This window comes from Helianthus annuus, chromosome 7 (assembly GCF_002127325.2).
Source record: "Helianthus annuus cultivar XRQ/B chromosome 7, HanXRQr2.0-SUNRISE, whole genome shotgun sequence".
Lineage (NCBI taxonomy): Eukaryota > Viridiplantae > Streptophyta > Magnoliopsida > Asterales > Asteraceae > Helianthus > Helianthus annuus.
The window spans coordinates 102,341,842-102,368,945 of NC_035439.2; the positions used below are offsets into that span (position 1 = coordinate 102,341,842).

The following is a 27,104-nucleotide window of genomic DNA, read 5'->3' on the forward strand; positions in this document are numbered from 1 at the left end:
GGCAGCTATTGGATTGAAGAACAAATGAAGTAAGCAGCTGGAAATTTAATGGAAAAAGGAAGCAAGCAAGGCGGCATGCATATATATTAACTTAATTCCACAGTCGTACCAAGTGTCAAAGAAATTGAAGAAGCATGCAAGTTGGTGAAACTAGAAGCATGTAAGCAGGTGAAGGATTTTGTTTGACTGAATTCGAGAAAGAAGAAAGCAACACAAGAGCAATAGAGGAGTTAAGTCGGATCTTGTGAACAGTGACGGATCCAGGAATTTTTTTCAAGGGGTTCACTTTTCTAAGTGTCCGAACATAAAAAAAATACGGAACGGTTCGACGATTCGGGTCGGGTAAAGTTCATAACATAATAAAAATACGATACAAGAATGAAAAAAACATCGTCATGATAAATTTAAAAACACGAAACATAAATAAGATAGTCTTTACGAATAAAATAAAAAGCATACTTAAAGTTGTTCCCTACGAGGTTTCATCTTTTGAAAACGTTGCATTACATTCTCGATGGAAACTTGTTGTAAAAACTCTCTTTCAACGTAGCAAATGCAAGAATCGTTCATGTATCCATCACCCATCCTATTACGTAATTCCGTCTTTACATGCTTCATTGAAGAAAAACTTCTTTCAACGCTTGCCGTTGCAACCGGTAAAACTAGTGACAACTTCATTAATCGATAAACCAATTGATAATCAATGTTTTTTCTTGTTTCCACCATCTTTTTGGCAAGATCACTTATCCCATTCAAGTTGTTAAACCGACTATCTTTTTTCACATTACGAATGTAGTGGCCGAGTTCATCAATAAGATCTTCTTTTTCATCAAAAGTAAAATCACGTGGATACATCTCGGCCAACTTTATCAAATTTAATTTATTAAAGGAACTAAAATTATGACATGGGCTCAAGGAACTCATACATGTAAGCAAGTCGGTGGTTACCTCGTTAAAACGGTTTCCAAGCTCTTGAATTTGCATATCGAGAACCGTGTTGAAATTATTAACCACAAAATGATGACGATTGGTGATGTTGGTCTTTTTTCTTCTATTTTTCGGGTCAACATACTCGTCTTCCATGTTAATCATCTCAATATCATACTTTTCACAAAAGCATGTGACATCTTTCAAAAGTGAGTCAAAGCCTTCAAGTCGATACCTTTATAATTCTTCTTTGGTTGATCTAACTAGTTCAACCGCATTTATAATATCTTGATTCTTTCTTTGAAGAGCGACACACAATAAATTGGTAACTCCCAAAATATACTTCATCAAATGTAAATAAAATACAAACTTATAACTTTTCACGTATAACTGAAGTCCATAGGCTTGTGCTTTGTGAATATCATCCCATGCCGAAGTTTCTATATATTCAAGCACGTCAAGAACACAAGGATATAAAGTAAGCAAACGAAGAAGTGTTTTGTCGTGAGAACTCCAACGAGTATCTCCGGCTCTTGCAATTGACATTTCTTGATTCCCCGACTCTTGCAACCTCTCTCTTTGACTTTCTCTTAGCAAATCTATTCGTTTGCAAGATGCACCAACAACATTGGTCAACTTTGATATTTCTTCAAAAAACTTGCAAATTTCAAGATGCTTATTTGCAAGGGCCACAACAACAAGTTGAAGTTGGTGAGCAAAGCAATGAACAAAATACGCCGAAGAATTTTCTTTCAAAATCAAAGTTTTTAAACCATTAAACTCACCAGACATGTTGCTTGTGCCGTCATATCCTTGGCCTCTAACCGTACCCAAACTCAAATTGTAGTGAGCAAACAATTCATCAATTGCAGATTTAAGAGATAAAGCGGTTGTTTCCTTAACATGAACAAGACCGATAAAACGCTCCTTCACAAATCCTAATTTATCTACAGACCTCAAAACCACAGCCATTTGTTCCTTTTTAGAAATATCTCTCGATTCATCAACTAATATAGAAAAGACATCATCACCAAGTTCTTCAAATATCTTCTTTAACACTTCTTCTGCAAAACAATTACAAATATCTTTTTGTATTGACGGAGCTGTCATTTGGTTATTACCGGGAGCATTACCTAGTATAACCTTACCAATTGCTTCATTCATTTGTCCGAACAATTTTAAAAACTCTATGAAATGTCCTCTATATAAGGATTCTTCAGACTCGTCGTGACCCCGAAAAGGTAACCCACCATTTAACAATCCTTGAGCAATCATAACCGAAGCACTTAATCGCATTCTATATTCTTTTCTATCTTTCTGAGAATAATTTCCATTACACGCAAGTATAGATTGAGCTTCTTTAAGTAAGTCTTCCCCTTTTTCAACGGCTCTTTTGTGAAAAGTATTATTGCCTTTACCAACATGCTCATTTAATTTTTCGTCTTTCTTGTGCCAACATCGTACCCCTTCACTCACAAATGCATCATTTTGTCCACTTTCATGAAACAAGTAACAATATAAGCAATACACTTTATCTGTTTTGACACTATATTCCAACCAATTTCCATGCTTTTCTGTGTACCATTTCGGATTAAAACGCCTTAACTTATCACCATTACCGACTTGGGTTTGTGGAAAATCATCTTTTTTCCCTTGCGGTTGACATGGACCTCTAAGCAAATATGTACGTCTAATTTCATCTTTTTGGCTAGGGTGATAAGATGAAATTGGCTTCCTCTCGGAAGGATCCCATGGAAGATTATCCATATCTATTTTCAATGGTTTACCATTTGAAGATGATGATTCAACATTTGATGGTTGTCTTTGGAAAAAACTTGGAATTCGCATTTGCATACTACCTAAATATCAAACACAAGTTTCAAAAGATTACAAATTTACCTAAATATCAAAAACAAGTTTCAAATTTCAAAAGATTACAAATATTATAGCATTAGAAAGCCAATTTACGCAAAAAAAAGATATAGATTGTGGGTCATGAGAAATCAATATCGTTGTCCTTTAAAAGATATAGATTGTGAAATAACATAGTGTTAAAATTATATGAAACCTTCAATTCTTTATTGAATTATAAGGATGACGTTGATATAGAAAATCATATGTAAGTTAAACCAAGAGTGTGCCATGTTTAATTACAATCACAAATTCACAATCACAATCACATTCACATAATCATATCATTATTCTATAACAGTGGCTATTAACAATTTACAATTCCACTATAATGTAAAATTTACAAAATATAGGGTTTAGTTACCACTTACCAAGTATCAAAATCGGCCAAAAAAACTGAGAGAGGCGGAGAAGACGGTGGCTCTGTTGTCCGGCGAGGGCTGTGGCGGGGCTGGAAGGAGAGTGGAGACAAGGGCACAAGGCTGAAGATTGAAGACGGTGGCTTGTGGTGCTGGAGCGTGTTTTGACGTTTTGTTTTGGTAAAGAAAGGAGCAACTGAAGAGATAACTAAACTTAACCCTAGATCTAATTTGTTTTTAAATTAAAAAAAAAAGAAAAAAAACACAAAAAAAGGGGAAAACGGGTTTAAATGGTTTCGAACCTGAGACCTGTTACTAAGAAACGCACACATTTACCACTACACCAGTCTACAGATTTGTTTATAAGGTTCCCCTACAAAATATTAAGGGGTTCCTTCTGAATTTTGTATATAGCTTAATACTATAAATTACAAACCAAACGGGTTCCCGGGAACCCCCCGAAGAAGTGTAGATCCGCCCCTGCTTGTGAACTGACTAAAGCAAGAAGCAAGTTTAAGCAAGAAACCGGATCCATGCGATTTGTTTAGCGAGAGTAAGAAGTAAGAACCAGTCATGTGTGGCTCGTAGCAAGTAGCAAGACTGAACATTTGTGGTTCGAATACCAAGTCAGCAAGGAATTCATATTAAGCAGCAAGAAATGTAGGAAGATTGAATCAATGTGATTGGGATAGCAAGACTGGAATCGACAAAGAAACGAGCAAGGAGGAAGAACGAAGATCAAGATTATGAGGGTGAATATTGGATAATCTTGATGGGTTCGGGCGAGTACAGGTCAAATCGGTTACGGGTCAGCAGAATAATTGGTCCATGTTGACGGAGTTTCATGGAGGTGTACCTTAGAAAGTGAAAGTTGGGTTCGTTACACAAAAACGGGAGAACATGGGTTTATTTAGCATCTGTTCTTTTAAGTTTTCTTATTATAAATTGTAGTATTGGGTTGAGATCCTGTACAAACAGTGCTAACTGTAAGAACCGTAAGAATAGATCTGAACCATTGATAGTTTAAATCAAGGGTTATGGTTGATTATAATTAAAACCCTTATAATTAAAAGTTAGTACTAACAAATTAGGGGTAATTATGTAAAATTGCTAGTCATTTGACATTTTCAATTAAATACAAATTCCATCAAGGTTTTTTAAACTAAAATAACTTTTATATACTTCATTATTTTTTAAAAAAATATACCATAAAATCAAGTATCTTTTAATCTTTAATATGAGTGCCATATTGCTATACTTTTTTTTATTTATAAAAGTAACTTCTAAAAAAGTTACCAAAAGTTGTTTTATAATTGTGCTGATAATGTGCTGATTATGTGTTAATTACAATATAATTGTCCATCGAGATATTTCATAAAATTTGTTAAATATTCTTCCCATAAGATTTTATCCTGCTTGAAGGTGATTTGAATCAGCACTTTGAAAACTAACCAACACATGTATTAACAACACTTTAAAAACATACCAGCACATATGCTAACAACACTTTAAAAACATATCAGCACATGTGCTAACAGAACTTTAGAAACATACCAGCACATGTGTAAACAACACATTATAAACATACTAAAAAAATAAGTAGCACTTGTTTTAGCAGCACTTGAAAAACAAGCATAACAGGGAATTAAATTTGTTTTTTGCTGCACTTGAAAAACAAGCACAACAGGAAACTAAATTTATGTAAATACACATGCTAACTACGTAATGGAAAATTAATTTCAAGTTTTTATTTTAGTTTAACTGTTTATTTGTTTATTTGAATTCTTGGTACTTATCTTTATTGACTTTTATCTTAGTTTAAAACAATCATATAGTTGTAATAATTTGTTACAAAGTGCTGATTAACAAATTGCCTGTTGTTGGCGGAGATTGTGCTGATTAACAAAGTGCCTATTGTTGCGATTTGTGAAGATTGTGCTGATTTACAAAGTGGCTGTTGTTGGAAATTTTCAAATTTTGAATTGAAATAGTGCATGAATATAGGGGATAATTAAAATTTTGAATTAATTAAATTCAAAAAATAGAGTGAGAAAGTCTAAAATACCCTTGTCTAGTTTTTTTAATGAAGGACACATGTCTAATAGTGGTTGGTTCTTATAGTTCTTACACGTATTGAGGTTTGTATTTGATCCCATCTCTTGTAGTATTCTATTCTCATTTCCAACACGCCTTGTAACCATTACTTTGAGTTGAGAAATAAACACAAAAGAGTCCCAAATAGTGTCCATTGAGTGTGTCGATTCTGAGTCTGAACCAACTCCCACCAAGCTCTTTGCCAATCTACTGGTTTACATATCATCAGAAGGTTCAACTTTGGGGGAAGTAATGATATATCAAAATTATAGATAGCATAAAGTAACTTAGGAAGATAAGGGGAGGCAGGGCGGTGACTAGGGGTGTTCAGAATTCGTTTCGAATTCGAAAAATTCGATATTCGTTTAAATTCGATTCGATTATCAAGAATTCGTTTCGATTATAAGAATTCGAATTCGAATTCGATTCAATTCGAGTCAAGTAAATCGAATACGAATCGAATACGAATTTACAATTTCAAATTCGAATCGATTCGAAATTCAAATAAAAATTATACTTTTTATTTATTATTTTTATATATAATACATATATAACTTTTATTAGGTTATGTTTCAAATTATTTTCAAAATTTATTCCAAGTATTAAAATTACCCATTACCAAACCAACTACATGGCTCATAACTAAATCCTAAGTAACAAATCTATCAATAGATTTCTAACCCTAAAAATATTAACTTGTAATGTGGAGTGGTTATTCCCGACTTCTCGTTTTGAATTTTAGATTTATGATACTTTATTTGGAACTGTTTTAATATGATATCGTGCTTTATGGTTGCTTTAAAATTCATGTTCCATTTTGATAGTTTTTTACATGTTTTTAAAGAATCTAAATCAAATCGAATTTATTCGAATTCGATTCGAATTCAAATTTTTAATCGAATACGAATCGAATACGAATTGGATTTTTTATTCGAATGCGAATTTGAATCGAATTTGGAACATTTTAATCAAATTCGAATCGAATACGAATTCAAGGAAAAATAAAAATTATTCGAATAATTCGAAAATTCGATATTCGATTCGATGAACACACCTAGCGGTGACATATCTCTCCGTGATAAACATGTACAACGCGTGGAAGATAAGCATAAACCACCGCCACCTATAAAATTCACGCGGTGATAAATGGAACATGTGAGTGGGTGTGAGGGTTTATTGTTGGGTGTTGTGAGTGATGGGCATTGTCCCTAAAAACGGTTGTGAGTGATGAAATAATGGTTGATGACATGGCGGAACTTGATTGGATGTTGTGAGTAATGAAATTTTTGCAAGTGATAACCACCCCTCCCCCTAATACTTTCCCTTCTTCTTTCGAATCGGAAAAACTTCCAATTTCTTATCATACATCAGTTGGATAGTCATCAATCCTCTTTCCGCAATAAAATTGATCAATGCAACACCTATGGAATAATGCTCACCCAAAACCACTTTTTGACCTACTTCTTTCATCTCAATTTTTTTCTTATGTTTATTTTTGGTTAAAAATATAATGAAATCTCACATGGCTATCACGTTGATCTATCAAAGTCGAAACATGAATCATAGACGTTTACGATCTATATATAACATACTGATTACATAGACTATAATAGCCTCCAAAGTATATTGACCCATATCAGAAACAATGGATTTATCCTGATCAAAGGTGATACGTTCAAGAACATAATCCTTTGCACTCTTTTTTTGGATCAATGATTTCCTTCATGATATGGTTACATTTTACATGAATAGACTCCTCATCGAACATGATGGTAAGAATTTCTATTTCTATTTGTAAATTTCGTAAAGCCTCATCAGACTAAGGTGTTTGATTCTTATTCTTAAATCATATAATTTCTGCATTACCTTATCCTTATACAGATTTCTATTCAATGTTTTATTTTCATGAAAAGTATGGAAGTTCATCTTACAGAAGTCTTTCTAGAAATCAATTACTATTTCCTTTTTTGTAAGATCGTCAACGGAAACAGTATTGCGGAGAAACTTTGTGTGTTCCATAGCATAATGAATTCTTGAGAGATATTATTTCAGGATTTTCCTGTTCAGACAGGTGTCTAAATTGGTCAAAGAACCATTTTAAACTCTTTAAGACGCCCCAACGATGATTCATCTCTCTATGTATGAAGAGAAACCCCACCTTAAAATTTAGCGTATTTATTGAGGATGAAAAGTATACATAGGTTAACTCATGAAGTTATTGCATGTATAGAAGCTTTTATAATGATAAAATATATAAGTTAGCAAGTACGTACACTATGATGTTTGATGATAGGCTATGTGCTAAGTGTTTGTGTAAATATGTTGCAAAGCGCAAATTGTAGATATATTGTACACAAATAGGAGTGATAAGGATATAACATAATAAGGGTCATCAATAAAATCATTGAAGTTCGTAAAATCTTAATATATAACTATACTATATTAATAAGCATATCCAAAGGACTTCTTAAGGTCATATAAATTTCCTTAAAATACCTTTAAAGCATGATGTACAAGTCTTTTAAGCACAACAAACACAATTGTAACCTCACTTTCCAATAATACCCTTACTTCACTCAAGCCTCACACGGTTCACAATCTCTACCGTTGATTTTTATACATGGATTATAATCTGGACCATTCATTTTGAAAACATTGTCTATTGTGAAGATAATCAGAGGGAGAGAGAAAACACAGACCTGTACTCACCGCCCCTTTCCTTTTCGTTCTCTCTCTCTCACTCAAATATTAATATTTTAGATCTGGATCTAGATCTATTCACCGTAAGCTATTGTTCCCGAGGATCTGGACACCTTCCCTAAGATAGTTGAAGATGGATCCCTAGCCGTCGCATCTGGTGAAGACGGTGGTGTTTATTTTTTATTTATTTTAAAGATTTGTTGATTTGTACAGGTTTTCACCACAGATCTTTGGGTTTTTTGTACAGATTTTCCCTAAGGTAGTTGAAGATGGATTCCCAGGCCCTAACAATGTCACAACCGATTGAGCATGCTGATTCAGACTTTTTATTGGTATTAATCTTTATGGGTATTCTTTAAGGTGTTTATGTTTTGATTTATTAGGTTATTTCAACTATCTGTGATCTTATGCTTCAATTTCTCTTATGATTCAATTTCTCTTTTGTTGGTTTACTATTGATCATCCCGTTTCTTTCTTCAGAATACAGAAGAGAGAGAGATAGAAAGAGATATCTGGAGTTAGAGAGAGAAAAGAGGAGCTACAACAGGAGAGAGAGAACGGTGATGCCATCTGTTAGGGTTCGGGCCGTGAAACCGACTTTTCATTTTTTCTGGTCTGGTGAATCAGGTAAAAGTCTATACCTATGTTCGATTTTCTTAGTAAATCAATATCAATTAAGTCCTATCCTTAACTTTGTGTCATTTATCCGGCGAAGCTAGGGTTTAGGCCACCTTTAACATTTTTTACTTTGTTAAAAACTTGTCATTTTCTGTTTTTTCATGGTGAATTTTGTTGTTATGTAAATGTTTGTTCTCGGTTGTTATTTAAATTTTGATGAACTTATGATGTGGTTGTGTTTAGGAGAGCAAATTCTTGAAGTTTTTAGGGTATATGTGGAACACATTATCATGGGTTATGGAAGCTGCTGCTATGATGGCGATTGCCATTGCAAATTGAGGAATAAAAACTAAGAACCCTAATTTAATACATGATTTTCTTGAAATTACCATTTTCTCCCCTGTAAACCTTGATTGAATTCAAAATGTTGTAGGGAAAGCCGCCTGACTTTATCGTAATTCTATGGTCATATGAATGGATTTTTAAGGTTTTGTTTTGTTTTTGTTAGTTGGTGAATACGGGGAAAGGAAAGGGCACAAGTCAGTCTTCTTTTCACATGGGCGGTATGTCCGATTCTGCTATAATATTAAAGCAAGTAACGGATTTGATAAAACTTTCATGTATTCAGATAATATATTATGTACATTTTATGCAGAATCGATGGAACGTCACACTTTTCAGGAACGCCTTTGGAAAATAACCACAGCCGCTCAACTTTGTAGAAGAGTTTCTTTTGCTTCATGGTTAAGACTCCAACAACAAACTTTAATGTAGAAGCAAAAGGAAGTCTCTCACGATACGGCAGAAGCCGTCACGCAGTTTGGCCACATGATACAGGTCTTTGGGTTTGCGAATGTTCTATTCTGTCTTATATTTGAGTAATTTAAAATTTACAAATGTTCTTGTTAGATTTGACAGGTGAAACGTAAGAGAGCAGAGCCAAACTGCATTGAAAAAGAATCTACAGTTGGGATTCAAGGATATGCAATGAGATTCATGAGATCTCCAGTTTAGACCACCTTGGGTGGCCTCTATATTCTCCAATAATTGTTTCCTCCGTTCAGTTTTTCATTTTTGTTATTAGTTCTAGATTTGGTTGTGTTGATGATGGTTGGACTTAAAGTGAAAGAGAAGGTGCATTGTGTGATTTAGACATGGCCCCACTAATATCTTGGTAAGTCAATAAGCTTGTAATGTTTATTTAAGATTTTGAGTTAAACAAGTCAAACGAAATGAGCTGATGGGTTGAGGGTTGTGACTATTGGGTTGACATATCGACCTTATACTTTTTTTATTTTTTGTTCTAATTTTAAACAGGTTAACATGTCAACATGTTTAGTTAAATTGGGCAATCAAAACACGACCCGTTCAATTAGACATGACAATCTAAAACTTGATATTTTCGTGTTGTGGTCTTGTTTTGGTAAGCAATGCCTTTGTTCTTGACATTGTTCCATCTGGTAGTAAAACAATGTTTTTGTTCATTCAAACCTTTTGACTTTAGTTCAAGGTTTTTTTGGTCATTTGGCAGTTACTGAAACAATTTTGGTACTGCGTTTTTTGGGGTTTAAATTGAGAAGGGGTGCCCAGACCTAATAGGAACCAAAAAAGTGTTTGGACTATAGAGCTGGTGATTTTTGTTTGAATGAAGTTAATTGGAAAAAAATAGAATATAATGTTTTGAGAATAACACTATTTTATGGAAATCAGTGGAACAAAGAACAAATGTCATTTGAGTGCACAAACATGCTGTAGTGGTGTGAGGATTGCAAAAATCAATGGGGGTAGGGTAGGATGTGTTATATGGCATTGGATGTATATGATAAGGCCAGGGGATGTGGCTTAACGCCCTAGGGGCTTGATACCACACTCTGCAAGTTAAAGGAAGGGGTTTTAAAGCCCCCTGTGACGTGGCGGTGAGGTGGCGTTGAGGTAGCGTGATAAAGTCCCTAGAGGCTTTATACCACACCCTCCACTCCAGCCTAAAGAGGTGGAAGACTAATCTAGAATAATAGTATAATGGAAAGAAGCCCATGTTACAAGTGGAAATATACAAATAGGGATGTACTATAATGGGCTGAATTAGGGTGCATGGTGCTTTACATGTTTGTGTTCGGAGTATCAGACACAGTGATTATCTTTTTAATAACTATTGGGGTTTAGATATTAGAAATTTCATGTGTTTATTTGATTAAAAGTTGAATATATACAAGCCTATTATTTCTGGAGATTGTGTTTTGTTTTCTGCATACTAATGTAATCCAACCTTTTTTTTCATGACAAATTCAAAAACATTATTATTAATACAAAAATATAACTACCAAGTACAATATGTCAAGTCCTAAGACCGTGTGTAGTCGATCTTGTTTGGGCGTTTGTTTGGTAGAAAACGCCGGACAACGCCGGTGTTAACCGCTCCCGTGGGCATGTTTTTGGCAAAATCCAGTTGAAGCGTGCTTTATTCCACACCCAAACCCCATTTTGATGGTCCAATCACACTTCATCTTCATTGCCTTTGTCCAATAAGATTTTTTGGTGGTTTTCGTTTTATTTAATTAAATAATTGTGTAATGATTGACGGGGCATTATTGGGCATTATCACCACTACGACCCTTTGCGAATAACGTCCCTTTGCTGACTAGGACGACATGTGGCGGACAACGCCCAAGGGTGGGGCATTATTCACCCCATCGACTACGCATGGTCTAATCATATCCAGAGATGATAGATGTGGTTATGCCGAATAACACGGGTTGCTGGTAGCACGAAGTGGAGCCAAAAGTTGTGTGATTCTGGTTAATGCTATGTGCACATGTTAAGTCGTTTATAAAAGAAAGTTTAGTAATTAATTTGTATAACTTTCTTGGTACAAATGAATAACTTCGATTGGTGCTTTAAGGCTTGCGAAATGAAATTCAAAAAAGAAGCCAAAGTTTATTTGATTGTTTCAAACTCGTACATTTTCAAATAGAAAAATTTGTAGTGGATCTATGTTATATAAAAAAATACAGAAATTTTCAATAATGAGAGTATGATAGAAATTTTATAAAAAAATAACAGAAGTTTTAGAGTGTGTTAATGTCAAGTATCAAACTTATTATAATCGATGAAAACTAGGACATTTTTGAAACTAAAAATTGTGAAAAATCCACAAAAATCTTATATCTAGAAAATAAGCAATTATTTATTCATGTCTGGTTTAAATGCACACTTCTCTAAGAGATGTAGCAGAATGTGATAAACACCTTGATCAACTTTATATCATGCTATCCAATATACTACGAGGGATTGATAAACTAATAAACGAGTACCGTGTCATAAACTTTCGCCGTCCGTCGCTGCATCGCGCGGGTTTCCTATGATATCATGAGACGACTGATAAACTAAAGGTAAACGAGTATCCTATTGTAAATCGCCACTCCCGCCGCATCGCATGGGTAAATGGCTAGTGTATATATATATATATATATATATATATATATATATATATATATATATAAAATTTACGGTACCCGTAAACACAAACTTGTGGTGCTCAAAACTACACGCACGACATTTTTTTTTTTTGAATTTTTTTTTTACAAATGTGTTTATAATACACGCATCTACGTTTATGAAAAAAATTTTGGTCCAACTCGCCCCGGATCAAAAAGTTCTCATGGTTCTTACAACTGGAGGTGGTTTTCATTTTAGCGGTCCCCTATGAATGCATATATATAAACATGCCAACATAACCAAAAATAAAGACGTTTTGAGAAATCATAAAGTTGTGTGAAAATCATGAGTTTGGAGAAACTTAAATATTGTACAACATTTGGTCAATAAATCATTCTTACTTGAAAATAGGACGTGTCGATCAATTTGTTGTAGAAATAGTTGCTTTATAATAAACGCACCCAAGGGTGAGTATCACTACTCCTCTTTTTACTGTTTTATATAACGTTCTGGAGGAAGAATACACCTTTAAAAGGATATAATATGTTTTTATATAAAACATGCCTTTAAATGAGTAATTAATGGAAAATATGGTTTGAAAATGAATTTGTTGTGTTTTCGAGGAAAACATGGTTTTGGAATGTGGATTAATGCCTCGAGCAATGCGACAGTCACCGTCACGTCAGCAGTCTTCCAGCTAAATCTCACCAACTTCCAGCAAATCATGCGTACGGTCCACTACGTCTCTAGTAAACGATAAATGAAGAGAACTTCATACAACGCGGCATGCGGTTCAACTGGTATCACGTACCGCAACCCATACAGCATGTCGCTTTACACACCCCCGGAAAAAAATATATATACTTATTAAAATGGGAACACAAAGCTTGTTATAGCTTTAGCTCCACGCATGGCATATGCGGTGAAATCACACACAGACACGCAACTCATGCGAGTGTGTCAGATACTCAGAACTAGCGATGCTCGTTGGATTGCGAAAACTGCATCTCAACGACCTACGCTGCTGAACCTCCAAGAGCCACATCGAGTGTAAAACTCTTTTAAAGCGAGTCTTCTGTTAACAAACCGCAGACACGCAGCCAGCACCATCAACGATATTCTCACCATGGGAATGGTGGCTTTGGAAGACGATCGCACGCGATACTAAGATCGATCTGTAACCATGGAAACGGTGGTTACGGAGAGATAGCCCATCAACAAAGTTCGTTATACGATCCACAAACAAAGCCACGATGCTTCACAAAGATGGTGGACCACAACACCGCAACACGCCCTACCGCACGATAAGGCACGTCGCAGGATGCTACTTCAAGGAAAACTGGTTTCAATGTTCTTTTTACTCTTAAATAAATCTCATTTATTTAAGTGGACACTTAAACAAACGAACGACCAGTTCATAAACATGAAGTAGCTACAGAACGAAGCCTCGAAGAAGTTCACCCAGACTCTTGATAATCATTGTGAACTCAAAGAGTAGAAAGCTCAACAATTGTGGTAACAAGTCTGCTTATGACTTTGTTTATCTACCGATTGTCTGCATAGAATAAACAATGGTGGGAACAGGTCTACTTATGACCATGTTTATTTGCCCATTGTATTCATCACAACTACTCATATTGTTCAACCAAACACGACCGACAATGCAAGGCAACGAGGTAACCGCAAAGAACATGCGGAGACTTGAAAATAAACTATCAGTTGACGAACACGAACGCCCCACAAGAGAGGGATCATCGTTTCATGTCCGATTGATGAACATAAAGCACGGCCTAGGTGTTGAATGCGTCTACAGATGGAGAGGTTACAACTCGAGTTGCTAGTAATGGCGAGTTCATACCCATCTTCCGTCACCATCTCAAAGGTTGGTTCGGCACACCAACAGGTGGCGATCAGGTTTGATGATATCAGAAAAAGGTAGACCACACTACCAGCCTACAACCATACCGTAATATACCACGAGATGTTTCAGCATCAGCCTGAACTTGCTAACCGGTTCTAACAGTCGTTGTACGACTTCACTCCAACTGCTCCACAGTTAACAATCAATCGGCCGATTGATTTACTTAAAGCAGGAGCAAAGGCCTTGGCTTAGTATCTTCTCCAAACTGATTTCAAAGGACACCCTTTCGACCAATAATCCAGTATTCCTCCCACCTACAACTTGTATGAGGAAGCAACACTGGACTGGGGGGCCTTGAAGGGGTATGGTCCCATATCTCGCATCAGGCACGACCGCGAGAGACCATCACCTACCTTGTTACCCCTGTCAGCAAGGATCGACCTACGTTCGTGCGGGTAACGCACGAACCCAGTTTGCTGTTCCAATGGGGCAAGTGATGAGAATACTTACCTTGTGCATGAAAAAAAGTTGTTTTCGTCTCCACAAGGGATGTCGTAACCATTGCGGTTACCACACAGAGCAATGCGGCCCAAAACCGCAATCTGTAGTCCCACAAGTGGCACTGCCACTTTGACTTCAGTGACAAGCAAGCAAGTGGTCTGTCCGGGCACTGCTAGCGATTAACCACCCAGCCCACTTACATCAACAGATGGCAAAACAGACTGACAGCCGCTGCAGGGCGTGGCACTACCTCAGGAAGCGTCCAACGCTTCCGTGGCCTGCGCTTCTAACACACCTGCAAAAGGCTACGCGATGTCGGTCTAGCCACTCAATTACCCTCCCTCACTCTTCGTTTATAAATACCCATCCCGGACCAGGTTTGAGGTAACGCTAATCTGCTCTCTCTCACTTACTACTCAAACACACACTTTACTCTCAAGCAAATACTGATTCTCACGCCGAAGAGTGATAATAAGGAGCAGCCTCACCCCATCCTTCTTGTTATGAGTCACGGAGTGTTTCCTTGTGCAGGACACAGGTTAGAGGACGGCCCGGCCATTGATCTCGGAAAGAAGGGATTAACCCTACTTAAAGAGACTAATGACTTAACCTCCCTGATTAACCACTGTTTAATCAAGATCTAAAAATTCACGTCAACTAATTGAACAACTTCATGATGCAAGTTTTTTCTACTAAGCTTCTCTTTAATTTATTAGATCAACTAGGTTATAACCCCGTGTATTACACGGGGTTGAATAAATAAATTTTATATATTAAATAATAAAACATTATATGCAAAAAAATCTGTTTTTTATAATACACAATAGACATAAAAAAAACATAAAAAGTTTTTTTTAAACACAATTGATAAAAAAACATAAAAAATGTGTGTGTTTATTCTAAAAACGCAATAGAATAGAAAAATAAAACCCTCAAAAATGTCTTTGCTCTAAAATACAATGGAAAGAAAACACAAAAAATGTGTTTTTTTTTTTGTTGCCATAACGGAATTAAATAAAAACACAAAAATGTGTGTACTCTGAGAACCTAAAATCGTTATATTCCAAGCAAAATTGATCCAATTCTTCTGTCAGAGTCCTAAGGGTTATAAACCCGTTAGCATGCGCAACCATATAGTCAGGCGGCAATATACCGGTGGTCGTAAGAGTTTTTATCGATTTTAGTAGGAGGTTGGTATCAATCAAAGCTACTAAATCTCTTTAATTCTTTTGTTTATCCTCCTTTAAAAAGCTACTAAATCTCTTTAATTCTTTTGTTTATCCTCCTTTAAAAACAAAATGGTTACAATTACAAAAATAATATGAATATTCGTATTCTTTGAGATCTGACTCCAACCTATAACCTCCACATTGGAAGGTCACGAGTTTTCTTCCTTCCATACCAATTGATCTTGGATTCATTGCCCGATTGTGATGCTTTTAACGTAAGAAAAAAATACAAATTCAAATAAGTCTTGTTCGATCTAGTTTTTTTTATCAATCTTATGTTCAATCTAGTTTTTTTAACAATCTAAAAACACAACTAATATGTTTAGCATAAACATGGAGTAACAAATATAGTTCTAAGAAATATATTATATTATTAAAAGTGATATGCTTTGTTGAGATTGAAGATTTTTAAAAGTATTTGATATAATTTTGAAAATCGAATCTATGATATAACATAACATACTTTTAAAATATAATATTTGCAAAAATACATTTTAGATTAAACTAAAATAATAATTATCTATAAGAGATAGCCTAATATGATGACAAGTGTTCCTAAAGTGGTTTATTTTATTATATGGTATAGATTTTGGCATGAAACACAAAATTCTTTGTCAACTTTGTTGTCATATAATAGGAAATTCGAAAGCGGTTTTGTTTTGAGATCACTTCTGATATCCAAAATATATTTTATTATTATCACATAGTTATGACAACCACTATTAAAATAACTGCGGCTTTCGAAAAGGACGGCATATTACAATTTTTTCATAGTATTTATGACAATGCAATTAAACTTATTAGCCTGTTTCAGAATAAACATGTAACTAATTTATATATTTCTCGTTTCTTATCAATTCTTTTCCAGTAAAAATGTCGGAAATTCGACGATAACCTTACATGTTTTAGGAACGTTTATGTTAAATCTTTCATGATAATAACTTTATCACAACAAAAAACCAGTACAATAATAGGGTTGAGAGAGAAAAAAGAAGGGACCAGGTAGTATTTGATTGGACCTATTTTAGTAAATTTCTGGTATGGGGCGATGGAAATTAAGACAAAAGCGTCATGTTCATTTTGTCCAATCTTGTCTTCACCAAATTGTGCATCAACAGGACCAAACTTTCAATCTTGCCCTTTATTATATCAAGGTTATCCTAACTAATGACTTGCAATGTTAAACGACACATATGGATTAGACTATCTCCAACTGTTCGTCCTTGGGGCACCCGTGAGAGGGTGGAGGTGAGGAGGAGGGTGCTTTGGAAGAGACAGGAGACAGCGTACCTAGAAATTATTTGTTGGGGATGCGGATGAGTGGTTTAAGTGTATTTTCAGGGGGCGTGGTCAGGTTTTTTTTGCCTAAAAAAGAGTTAATTATTGTTTTCGTCCCTATGGTTTGTAAAAATCGCTATTTCAGTCCATTATTTTAAAATTGAGATTTTAGTCCCTGTGGTTTTACTTTCGTAACCAGTGGCGGATCCAGGGTAGGATTTTACTGGGTTCCTTTTGGTAGTTTTTCACTAATTTTCATTATTTTTTCCTAAATCATACAAGGTTTACACTAATTTTTTCCATTTTTTCGAATCGAATGGGTTCTTGGGAACCCATGGAACCATGCTAAATCTGCCCCTGTTCGTAACCATTTGAATCCCAATGGTTTCACTTTCGTAACCATTTCAATCAATTTATTCTGTTAGTATAGGGACTGAAATGGTTACAATGCATGTGGACTAAAATGGTTACAAAAGTGAAACCATAAGGACTGAAATTGTAATTTTTAAACTAATCGACTGAAATAGTGATTTTTGACAAACCACAGGGACGAAAACAGTAATTAACTCCCTAAAAATACCCTAACTTTATTTTTTCAAAGGGTGCGTCCGCCCACCCTGAGCTTCACCTAGGTTCGCACCTGTTGGCTACGGGTGTATTTTCAAGAGAGAAAGATATTGTGAGTGTGAAGCTTACAAAGAGAGAGTAAGTGTGGTGATGTAAAAATCCTAAGAATAATTTTGTATACCGATAAAGAGAGCCTAATAAACATACCTATTTTACCATAAGTTTTAGATCGACCTTAGTTAATGACTAACCAGCATACCATATCATTCCACACGAAAAAAGGGCAATTACAAAGCAATGGCAGGTAGTCGGGTAACAAGTTACGCCGCCACCCCCTTAGTTAATCGATCTCAGGTTAGAAAATTGGTGTGATAATTGATGTAATTTATGTTGGAAAATTGGTGTGATAATTGATGTAATTTATGAGTATGAATAGAATAACATTTGTCATTTAAAAAAAAATCAATAAGCTATTTTGTGGAATAAAATAAATTTCTTATACATGAAAAAGAAATACTATCGCAATATCTAATAATCTCATTACATTAGATCACTGCCACAAAATCACGGATATGGCCTACAAACATTACAGCTATAGTTCCTAACTTTCTAAAATTACTAATCTCTTGACACCAAGCAAACAAATATAATCTTTTTATAGTAAATAATCAGTTTATGTTACATTAATACACACAAGAAAAATTCTAATATAACCCAATTATTTTTTTTTTTTACTAAAGAAGGAGATCTTGTTACATTTTAATTTATTTTTACCCAACCACCGGATTAGATGTGTTGAATTTTACTTTATAAGAAGGTTTTCGTGACAGAAAAATGAGAAGGAGCTTAAATCGTTAAATATTTTATTAGTGGTTCATATATTTTTTAAGTTTTTAGTTGTTACATACAAATCAATAAAATTAATTTGTTCATACGATTTTATAACGTTTATCTTTTATTACACAAGTGTTAGGTTATTATATGCAGATAATATTCCTACATAGATTTTGCACTCGTGTAGGTTGTATAAATAAATGACATTTATTCATTTTTTTTTTATTTTTAAAATAGATTAATAAACAATATATCTCAAAAGTTTTCGTGTATATATATTATAAATTAATTATTATATCAAGATTACCCTACAAGATCATTTGTAGAAAAATTATGTTACCTTACAAAATCAAAATTATCATGCAAGATCATTTGTAGAATAATTATGATACTCGACAAAATTACCCTAAAAGATCAAAATTACCCTACATAATCATTTGTATAGTAATTTTGATAATTACCATACGAGTAAAATAATTACGAAAATGTAATCGCGTTTTTTTTTGTTACTTTTTCCACTCTATTAGTACGTTGATAAGATACTTTCTACGATATATATTTATATGGTAGGGTTTAAATGAGAACGCTAAATATTGTGAGAACCGTGAGAACAAATGAAAAAACCGCAAAAATTTGGTCAAAAACAATTCAAATTCAAAATTTTTTTCTGCACTTATCATTATTACTCGAATACAATGTTAGAAATTTAATTTACACGTTTAAATTCACGTGAATTCGTAAATAAAGAAAATTTACACATGTGTAAGTTTGCCATTTACACATGTGTAAATCTGTTATATTTACACATGTGTAAAAAATATAAAAATAGTGATTTTGAAAGGAGAAATGAATTATTTGATGTTGTAAATTCTTTTTTTGATGTTGTATCTTAATTACAATGAGTTTTGTATTAAAAAATTGGTTTTAATTGGTTTTTTCATTCGTTCTCACGGTTCTCGCAATATTTAGCGTTCTCAAGATAACCCTCCCCTATATATATATATATATATATATATATATATATATATATATATATATATATAGGGAGGGGCTCATGCGAGAACCACCCTGATTGTGAGAACCTTGAGAACCAATGTGAACACAACCTAAAATAGCTAAAAAAACCTAACCCCCACCCCCCCCCCCCAAAAAAAAAAAAAAAAAAAAAAAACCTAAACCCCCCCCCCCCAAGCTAAATGCTAAAAAAAACCTTAAAAAAACCTAACCCCCACCCCCCAAAAACCTAAACCCCCCCCCCCACCCCCCTCACCCGCCAAGCTAAAATGCTAAAAACTAAACCCCCAAAAAACCTAAAAAAATCTAAAAGAATCAAAAAAAAAATCTAAAATTTTTTTTGAATTTTTTAATATTTTTCATGTTAAAATCGCTACTTTTAGAAGCCAAAAAAATATTTTTGTTTTTTTTTTTTGCTTCGAAAAGTAGCGATTTTTTTATAAAAAATATTAAAAAATTCAAAAAAAAATTTTGTGTGATTTTTAGCTATTTTTAGGCATTTTTGGTGTGTTCACATTGGTTCTCGCGGTTCTCACAATAAGAGGTGGTTCTCGCATGATATTCTCCCTATATATATATATATATATATATATATATATCTATACTACTTTATAATACATATAGGAAGGACTTCTTAAAGTCCATAAAAATTCCCTTCAAACACCTCTAAAGCATGGTTTACAACCCTCTAAAGCACAAAATAATTTACACTTCCAATTATGCCCCTCCAAAACTTTTTGCTTTTACCCGGATCCATCATCAGCCGTCCATTTCCTTTATGTCTTCACACGGATCGCAATCAGACGGCTGATGTATCTTTCACTCGGATCCACCTTTCCCCTTCATTCTCTCTCATCTCTCTCAGAACTCACATCTCACCAGTCTCTCTCTCTCTCTGGCGATTCCAGATCCAGATTTGGATCTAGGGTTTCTCTGCTCTCTCTGGCGATTCCAGACATAGTTATGCTGCTAGAAGCTCCTCCATCTTCACGGCCGTCGTGGTCCAGCAGCGCCGCATAAATCGACGCATTGCCGTACATCGACGGCGAGTACGACGACCACAAAGTCAAAGCGGAGGTTGAACATTTAATCGAAGAAGAAATGCGTCGTAGTGCTAAACGACCGTCTGATTATCTTAAAGACCTCCCTCCTGTTGTCAAATTCAACTTTGAGGTAGTTTTGTTCTTGTCAAATTTCTAGGGTTTTGAATTTCGATACATGCTCTGTTTTTAATAGATCCGTTTAAGTGTTGTTGTTATGTTGTTGTATGATAATATAGTGTTATTATGTTGTTATTTGCAATTGCTTGGTGTTCGAGACACCTTCTCTCAGATGGTTAACATGGTGGGGGATGGGGATAACTGTTTAAGACACCGTCCCTCTGATGTAACATGTTCTTAATTTTAGAGATAACTATTTAACCATTTAGTGTGATGGATAAGTTATAGTAGATTTTCACTGGTCATTTTTTTGGCATTTTAGATAATGTCATTTCTTTCATGTGTTTACCAATGACAGAGAATGAGATGAGTACAGGGTTGAATTGTTTTACAATTAAGTTTTTATTTTTGTTTAATTTATGGATCATTTATGATATTTTGAACTCAACATGCTTATAGACAACTGTCTGGTATAAATTCTTTAATTAAGTATGCTAATTTAGATTTGTTACTGATAGTAAATCTTGGTTTTAAAATGTTACTGATAGTAAATCTTGTGAGTGAAGGTAGTCAAGGTGTCCATGTTTGTTTTGTTTCAGATGGGTGTGGTGTCTGATGCGAGCAAAAAGAAGAAGGCAGTCGCCTTAGCCAAGAGAGGAGGTACAGATCAGTTTTGTTTCTTCTTGTTGAGATCAGTTCATAACATTTAAAGGTTATAAAGTGTTTAATGGTTTTTGAACTTGCAGTACAAGCTTTGATGAACATAAAGAATGGTCTAGATGATCCCATAGTGTCTTGAATTGGGATGCAGATGCTGTTGATCCATGTAGTTGTCCAAATAACCAGGTTTGACCCCAATGTCAAATTAATCTCAAAACTATAGTTAAACGGGTCAAATTAGAAAATCAAGGTAAATGGGTTAAACTTTGGGTAAAGTCATTTTTATTGTAACAAATATTATCTTGATGCCTTTCAAAAATAATAAAGAAAATCAAGTCTTTTTTTTTTTTTCTTTTTGGAATTAGTTAATTATATTATATGATTGTGTGTTATGGTGTTGTGTGTATGGCAGTTGGGAAATTTCATACACTATATGGCAACATTTGTTTCTGGATTTGTGGTGGGATTCACAGCAGTTTGGCAGTTGGCACTGGTAACACTAGCTGTGGTGCCTCTTATTGCAGTTATTGGTGGTATACACACCATTACATTAGCTAAACTCTCTTCTAAGAGTCAAGATGCACTTTCACAAGCTTGAAACATTGCTGAGCAGGTGAACTTCAAATTACCCTGTTTTCATTGCCACCATGTTCTGCGCTATGATAGGTGGACTGTAAGTTCTCCAGTTTCACAATTATTCAACTTTATTTTCAATCGTATTACGTCTATATATATAATCATATATATATATCGACAGTGCTTTAGGCCAATCCTCTCCGAGTATGTCTGCATTTGCGAAAGCTCGGGTGGCCGCAGCGAAAATCTTTCAAATAACCGATCACAAACCGAGCGTTGGCAAAAATGGTGAAACTGGCATTGAACTAGACTCGGTTTCGGGACTCGTGGAGCTAAAAGATGTTAACTTTTCATACCCTTCAAGACCAGATGTCAAAATTCTTAATAATTTTAGTTTAAGTGTTCCTTCTGGTAAGACCATTGCCTTGGTTGGAAGCAGTGGCTCTGGAAAAAGCACAGTGGTTTCCCTCATTGAAAGGTTCTATGATCCCACTTCAGGTAACTGACAATGACTTCGCCTAGAAAGATGAAAAACATGATAAAGTGTGTTGCTTTTTGGTTGCAACATTATTACATTGTACAAATTCGGTGAATGGGACATTTGGTCAACCAAAAAAGTCCATATGTGGGGGAGGTGAAATTTTCTTTAATTAAGCACATTCATTAATGGATATCAGGATATGTTGATACAACATGGTTATTAAGTCAACAGTGCATGTGCCAACCCATAATCCTGAGCATGAGAGAGTGGTTGACCTAAAAGTCAAACCCTAAGATGAACTATAAAGTAAAGTAAACAATAATTAAGAACAAAGTCAGAGATTTAGTTTGACCAGGAACATGTTAATCCAAGATTAAAGATTACATAAACAATTAAATAAGAATGTATTTTAGTTCTTGAAATTATTTTAAAGATTTGATTTTTATAACAAAATAATTGTTTTTGGCAGGTTGGGGAGAGGGGGTTACAATTATCAGGAGGTCAAAAGCAGAGAATCGCGATAACACGTGCGATGTTAAAGAATCCCGCAATCTTGTCCTTCTTGACGAAGCAACGAGTGCTTTGGATTCTGAATCTGAAAAGTTGGTTCAAGAGGCGTTGGATCGGTTCATGATCGGGAGGACAACTCTTGTGATTGCTCACCGTCTCTCCACCATAAGGATGGCGGATCTTGTGGCGGTTTTACAGCAGGGTGGTGTGTTGGAAATGGGAACTCATGATGAGCTTTTTGCAAAGGGTGAAAATGGTGTTTATGCTAAGCTTATAAAGATGCAAGAAATCGCACATGAAACTGCTATGAGTGGACGCTTTTTACCAGATAAAGGTAATATAAATTTAAATAAATCTAAAGATCAGCTGATTACCTCATGTTACATATATTAGCGTAATCGAACTTTATTGTGTGTATGGTGTGAATTGCAGCCATTTTTCTGGTAGATGAAGCGGCTGCTAAACTGAAAATGGAGATTACGTCAAAACCTACTGCACTCTCATTAGGGTTTCAGATTTCTCATCTAATTCCTATCCGCCTCCCTCTCTCTCTCGGCGATTCAGAAACCCCAAGCTCTCCAAGCTCTCTCTCTCGGTGATTCAGAAACCCCAAGCTCTCTCTCTCTCGGCGATTCAGAAACCCCAAGCTCTCTCTCTCTCGGCGATTCAGAAACCCCAAGAATTTCTATCACTCGACAATCGTCAGGTAAGCTTAAGTTGTTGATTGTGCAACTAAGCTTTTAGATCTAGGCTTTTTCAGTGATTATCTCTCTATCTGACACCGGATCTGTGTAGTATTTCAGACATGCGCTGGGTTCGTCAACGATGGTGGCTGTGGTTGGAAGATGATGACGTTGGTTGGTGGCCAGATTGGTACTATCCTTACCAGATCTACCTTTTTGTTTTGTATTTGTGTGGTTTATGTTTATACGCTGTTAAATTTCATGTGTTATAAGTTGTTTTAAACAGTTTTGCTACTGTTTTTGGATGTATTTATGTTAGATCTGCATAAAATTTTCAGATTTGTGTTGGTTCTGGGTTTTTGTAATGTTTTGTGAACTGATATTGTGAATGGAGTGATAAAATGAAGGTTATTGCTTCATTTGATGGGTGAATAGATGAAGCATGATTGAGAAAACAGTTTAATGTAGAATGTTGTATGTTGTATTTGGTTTACACATCAGGTATTATGCTTCTTTTATGTTGTTAATTTTACAGGAATGATCATGTGGATGAGGATGCAGCCAGCACAGCCACAACAACTTTATACGGTAAGCGATTATCATATTTTGAAAAAACCATGTTATTTATGTCTCAAGAAATAAGTATGATTTGATATAATGCACAATTTAACACATGAGTTTAACGACAGCTGTTGATGTAACGCATGCAGCCATACCAACTGTTATAATCTCCAACTGTTGATGTAACGCATGCAGCCATACCAATTTAACACATGAGTTTAACGACAGCTGTTGATGTCTCTCATAAATGTAAGGATATAATTTCTTTATTTATACAATTATATCGAACATTCAGTCTCAATTCATATCCCTGCGTAGGTTGATGGTTTGGAGGATGCTTTTGCTGTCAAACAAGCTTGCAGCCGTTGACCCCTGTAATCTCACATTAATGTCTTAAATCTTAATGCTGTTTGTTTGTTGTAATATTTACTGATATTTTAATAATTTTGATGTAATATTCTTTTAGCAAGAACAAAAGGATACATTTCTTCCGGTTGAGCTGGGAACTCTAAGCAGACAGCCAACTAACTATTTTTGCAAGACGTTAACCGCCAGTGATACGAGTACTCACGGAGGATTCTCTGTTCCTCAACGGGCAGCTGAAAAAGTTTTCCCTCCACTGCTAAATTACTTTTCTACCCCACCTTTCAGTTTTAGCGTTAGAAATGGATAATTACAATTTACACCATTGTTTTCTTGTTCTACAGGATTTTACGCAGCAGCCACCCGCACAGGAACTTATTGCACGGGCCTACATGACTTCGAATGGAAGTTCAGACATATTTTTCGCGGTGGGTATCATCGTCATTTAAGCTCTCATACAAGATCATTCCATTTAGCCATTTAGGTCAATGTTGTGTCCATAAAATATTCATATTACATGTTTTGTTTTATGCAGGGCAGCCCAAACGTCACCTTGTTTTATGCATGGCAGCCGCAACAAGTTTATACGGTAAGCGATAGGTGCACTTCCACTAAAATGATTTCGTAAACTATATCTCAAGAAGTAACAATAATATTAATCGTGTTATTTTAGATGGGTACTTTTTTTTATTTCAGGGCCACAAGAAATGGATTACTGGTATATCTTAGGAACCGGTATACCTCAGTTCGCCATGTCGTCGTGAATTTGTTTGATTTGGATTCATTTAATTGTCCAACTGAGTCAACCAAAATACTCAATTACTGATCAGAAATACAACGTTTCTGCAGATAGTTTTTACAAGCCCAGCGCTGCAAAAAGTGGCTGTGATTCAGACTACTGTTGGTCGCATCGAATCCACAGGTTCAAGTACGCCACGCGGTGCGCCTATGTTTAGAGCATCTTAAAGATGAAGTCAGTATGCGGTACTTCCACAGTCTCCGTAACAAATTCTGGTCGATGGTACTACCAGACGTGAAGGAGAAGTCGTCTACTAATAAGGTTCCCGTTATTGACGTCACATGGTTAGGTTACTTTAAGGTGTTGGGGATGGGTACTGTTTCTGCATCATAGCCGATTGTTATTAAGGCGAAACTGACATCAAAGAGTGCTGAGAAGAAGACAAAGGCAGCTGGTTGTTCCAGTATGCTCACTGCTTAGGTTTGTTATTTCGATTTCATTTGCAGAAAACTATGGTTTGCTGAATACTATTCACATTGGATTTAAGTTTTGTTTTGAAAACATTTAATTGTGATCCATTAAAACTGGTTGTGGTTCAAATCAGCCATTGTTAATACATGTCGAGATGTTAAGTCAGGTTTTCATACTATGATGGCATATTGGCAGACATAAACTTTCACTTACCAATATGATCATACTCTTAAGCATGCTTGTTTTTTTCAACTTACATAGACTATTATAAAAACAAATGTGCCTTCAAAGCTGTGCGTTTATTAATTGTTTTTCTGTGGATGTACATTTCAGTATGTACATTGGACATATCATACGTGGAAGGCGATCTGAAGGCACTCTTCGAAAGAAGTGCAATGATGGATTAGATGTAAAGTTGATTCTTGATGACAACGACGATAGCAATTTTCATGAACAGTGGGAACAAAATGTTTTTTTTTTTTTTTGTTTTTTTTTCAGGCCAGGAAGTTGTTGAGGGGCAAGACAAGGTTTTCAAAGAAGTTATCCAACCTTTAGAAAATGTGGCATAATGGATGGTTCAGGTAGAATGGGTAATGTGTCAAAACGGTTAAGGTAATTAGTGTGTTTACCCACGTCTTAAAAACCCCTCATAACATAACTAGAATCACACAATTTTTTTTTGTTTTCTCCTGAAACCGGTAACCGGCCGTCGCACAATAACCACCAAACGCCATCACGAAATCACCAATCGCCCCACACCGCTGATTCTCCGCCGCTGAAGAAGGCCGCAACCGACCCTCACGTTCTGCTACACTACCACCATCATCGTCGCACGCCACATTGGAAACTACACCCCGTACATAGCCCTAAACTCGCCAACCTAAGTGATATGTTTCCCGCCGCGTCGCGCGGGTAAATGACTAGTATATATATATATATATATATATATATATATATATATATATATATATATATATATATATATATATATATATATATATATATATATATATATATATATATATATATATATAGGACAAAGATCCGTTAGGAACCACCCTTTATTGCGAGAACCGCGAAAACCAATGTGAACACAACCAAAAATGCCTAAAAATAGCTAAAAAATACAAAAAAAAAATTTCTTTATATTTTTTATAAAAAAATCGCTACTTTTAGTAGCCAAAAAAAAATTAAAAAAAAATTTTTTGGCTATTAAAAGTAGCGATTTTAACATAAAAAATATTTAAAAAAAATTTTAGATTTTTTTTTATTTTTTAGATATTTTTTAGATTTTTCATCCAATTCGTCTTCCCATGGTGGATTATTGCCTATTTCCTGGGTTTCCTGATTAACCCTCACTTCTTTTGGTTGTGATTTCTTTCTTTTCTCCTGATTTTTCCTAATAATCAAACTTCTTTAAAATTAGGAGAAAGTGGCTTCTCAAACTGTGCCTTCCGGACAAATATTCCTTCCTCAGTATCTATGGTTTGTTTTGAGGATGATGATCCTTTATCTTGTGGTGCATTATCTAATTGACGATAGATGTCTGAAAGTCATTGCTTACCCATACTG

General features: G+C 35.1%; 2 protein-coding genes and 3 long non-coding RNA genes across 5 annotated transcripts; 3 read left to right on the plus strand and 2 right to left on the minus strand.

Annotated features, from left to right (window-relative positions):
- Nucleotides 1-459: 459 nt before the first annotated feature.
- On the minus strand, nucleotides 460-1,083 carry LOC110933702. Its single transcript, XM_022176912.1, has 2 exons — nucleotides 949-1,083; nucleotides 460-864 (listed from the first exon to the last, which is right to left on the minus strand). Exons 1-2 carry the CDS (start codon nucleotides 1,081-1,083, stop codon nucleotides 460-462), a joined length of 540 nt encoding a protein of 179 aa, XP_022032604.1.
- Nucleotides 1,084-1,164: 81 nt separating this feature from the next.
- LOC110933703 (zinc finger MYM-type protein 1-like) lies at nucleotides 1,165-3,772 on the minus strand. Its single transcript, XM_022176913.2, has 2 exons — nucleotides 3,634-3,772; nucleotides 1,165-2,786 (listed from the first exon to the last, which is right to left on the minus strand). The coding sequence occupies exons 1-2, from the start codon at nucleotides 3,770-3,772 to the stop codon at nucleotides 1,165-1,167; spliced, it is 1,761 nt and encodes a 586-aa protein (XP_022032605.2).
- Nucleotides 3,773-8,480: 4,708 nt separating this feature from the next.
- LOC110934885 lies at nucleotides 8,481-9,777 on the plus strand. Its single transcript, XR_002588705.2, has 4 exons — nucleotides 8,481-8,618; nucleotides 9,118-9,172; nucleotides 9,265-9,446; nucleotides 9,528-9,777. It is a non-coding gene; the product is annotated as an uncharacterized LOC110934885 (long non-coding RNA).
- Nucleotides 9,778-23,499: 13,722 nt separating this feature from the next.
- LOC110934887 lies at nucleotides 23,500-24,314 on the plus strand. Its single transcript, XR_004862123.1, has 3 exons — nucleotides 23,500-23,899; nucleotides 23,934-23,986; nucleotides 24,088-24,314. It is a non-coding gene; the product is annotated as an uncharacterized LOC110934887 (long non-coding RNA).
- Nucleotides 24,315-24,659: 345 nt separating this feature from the next.
- Nucleotides 24,660-25,054, plus strand: LOC118480358. Its single transcript, XR_004862124.1, has 3 exons — nucleotides 24,660-24,750; nucleotides 24,858-24,911; nucleotides 25,019-25,054. It is a non-coding gene; the product is annotated as an uncharacterized LOC118480358 (long non-coding RNA).
- The last annotated feature ends 2,050 nt before the right edge of the window (nucleotides 25,055-27,104 follow it).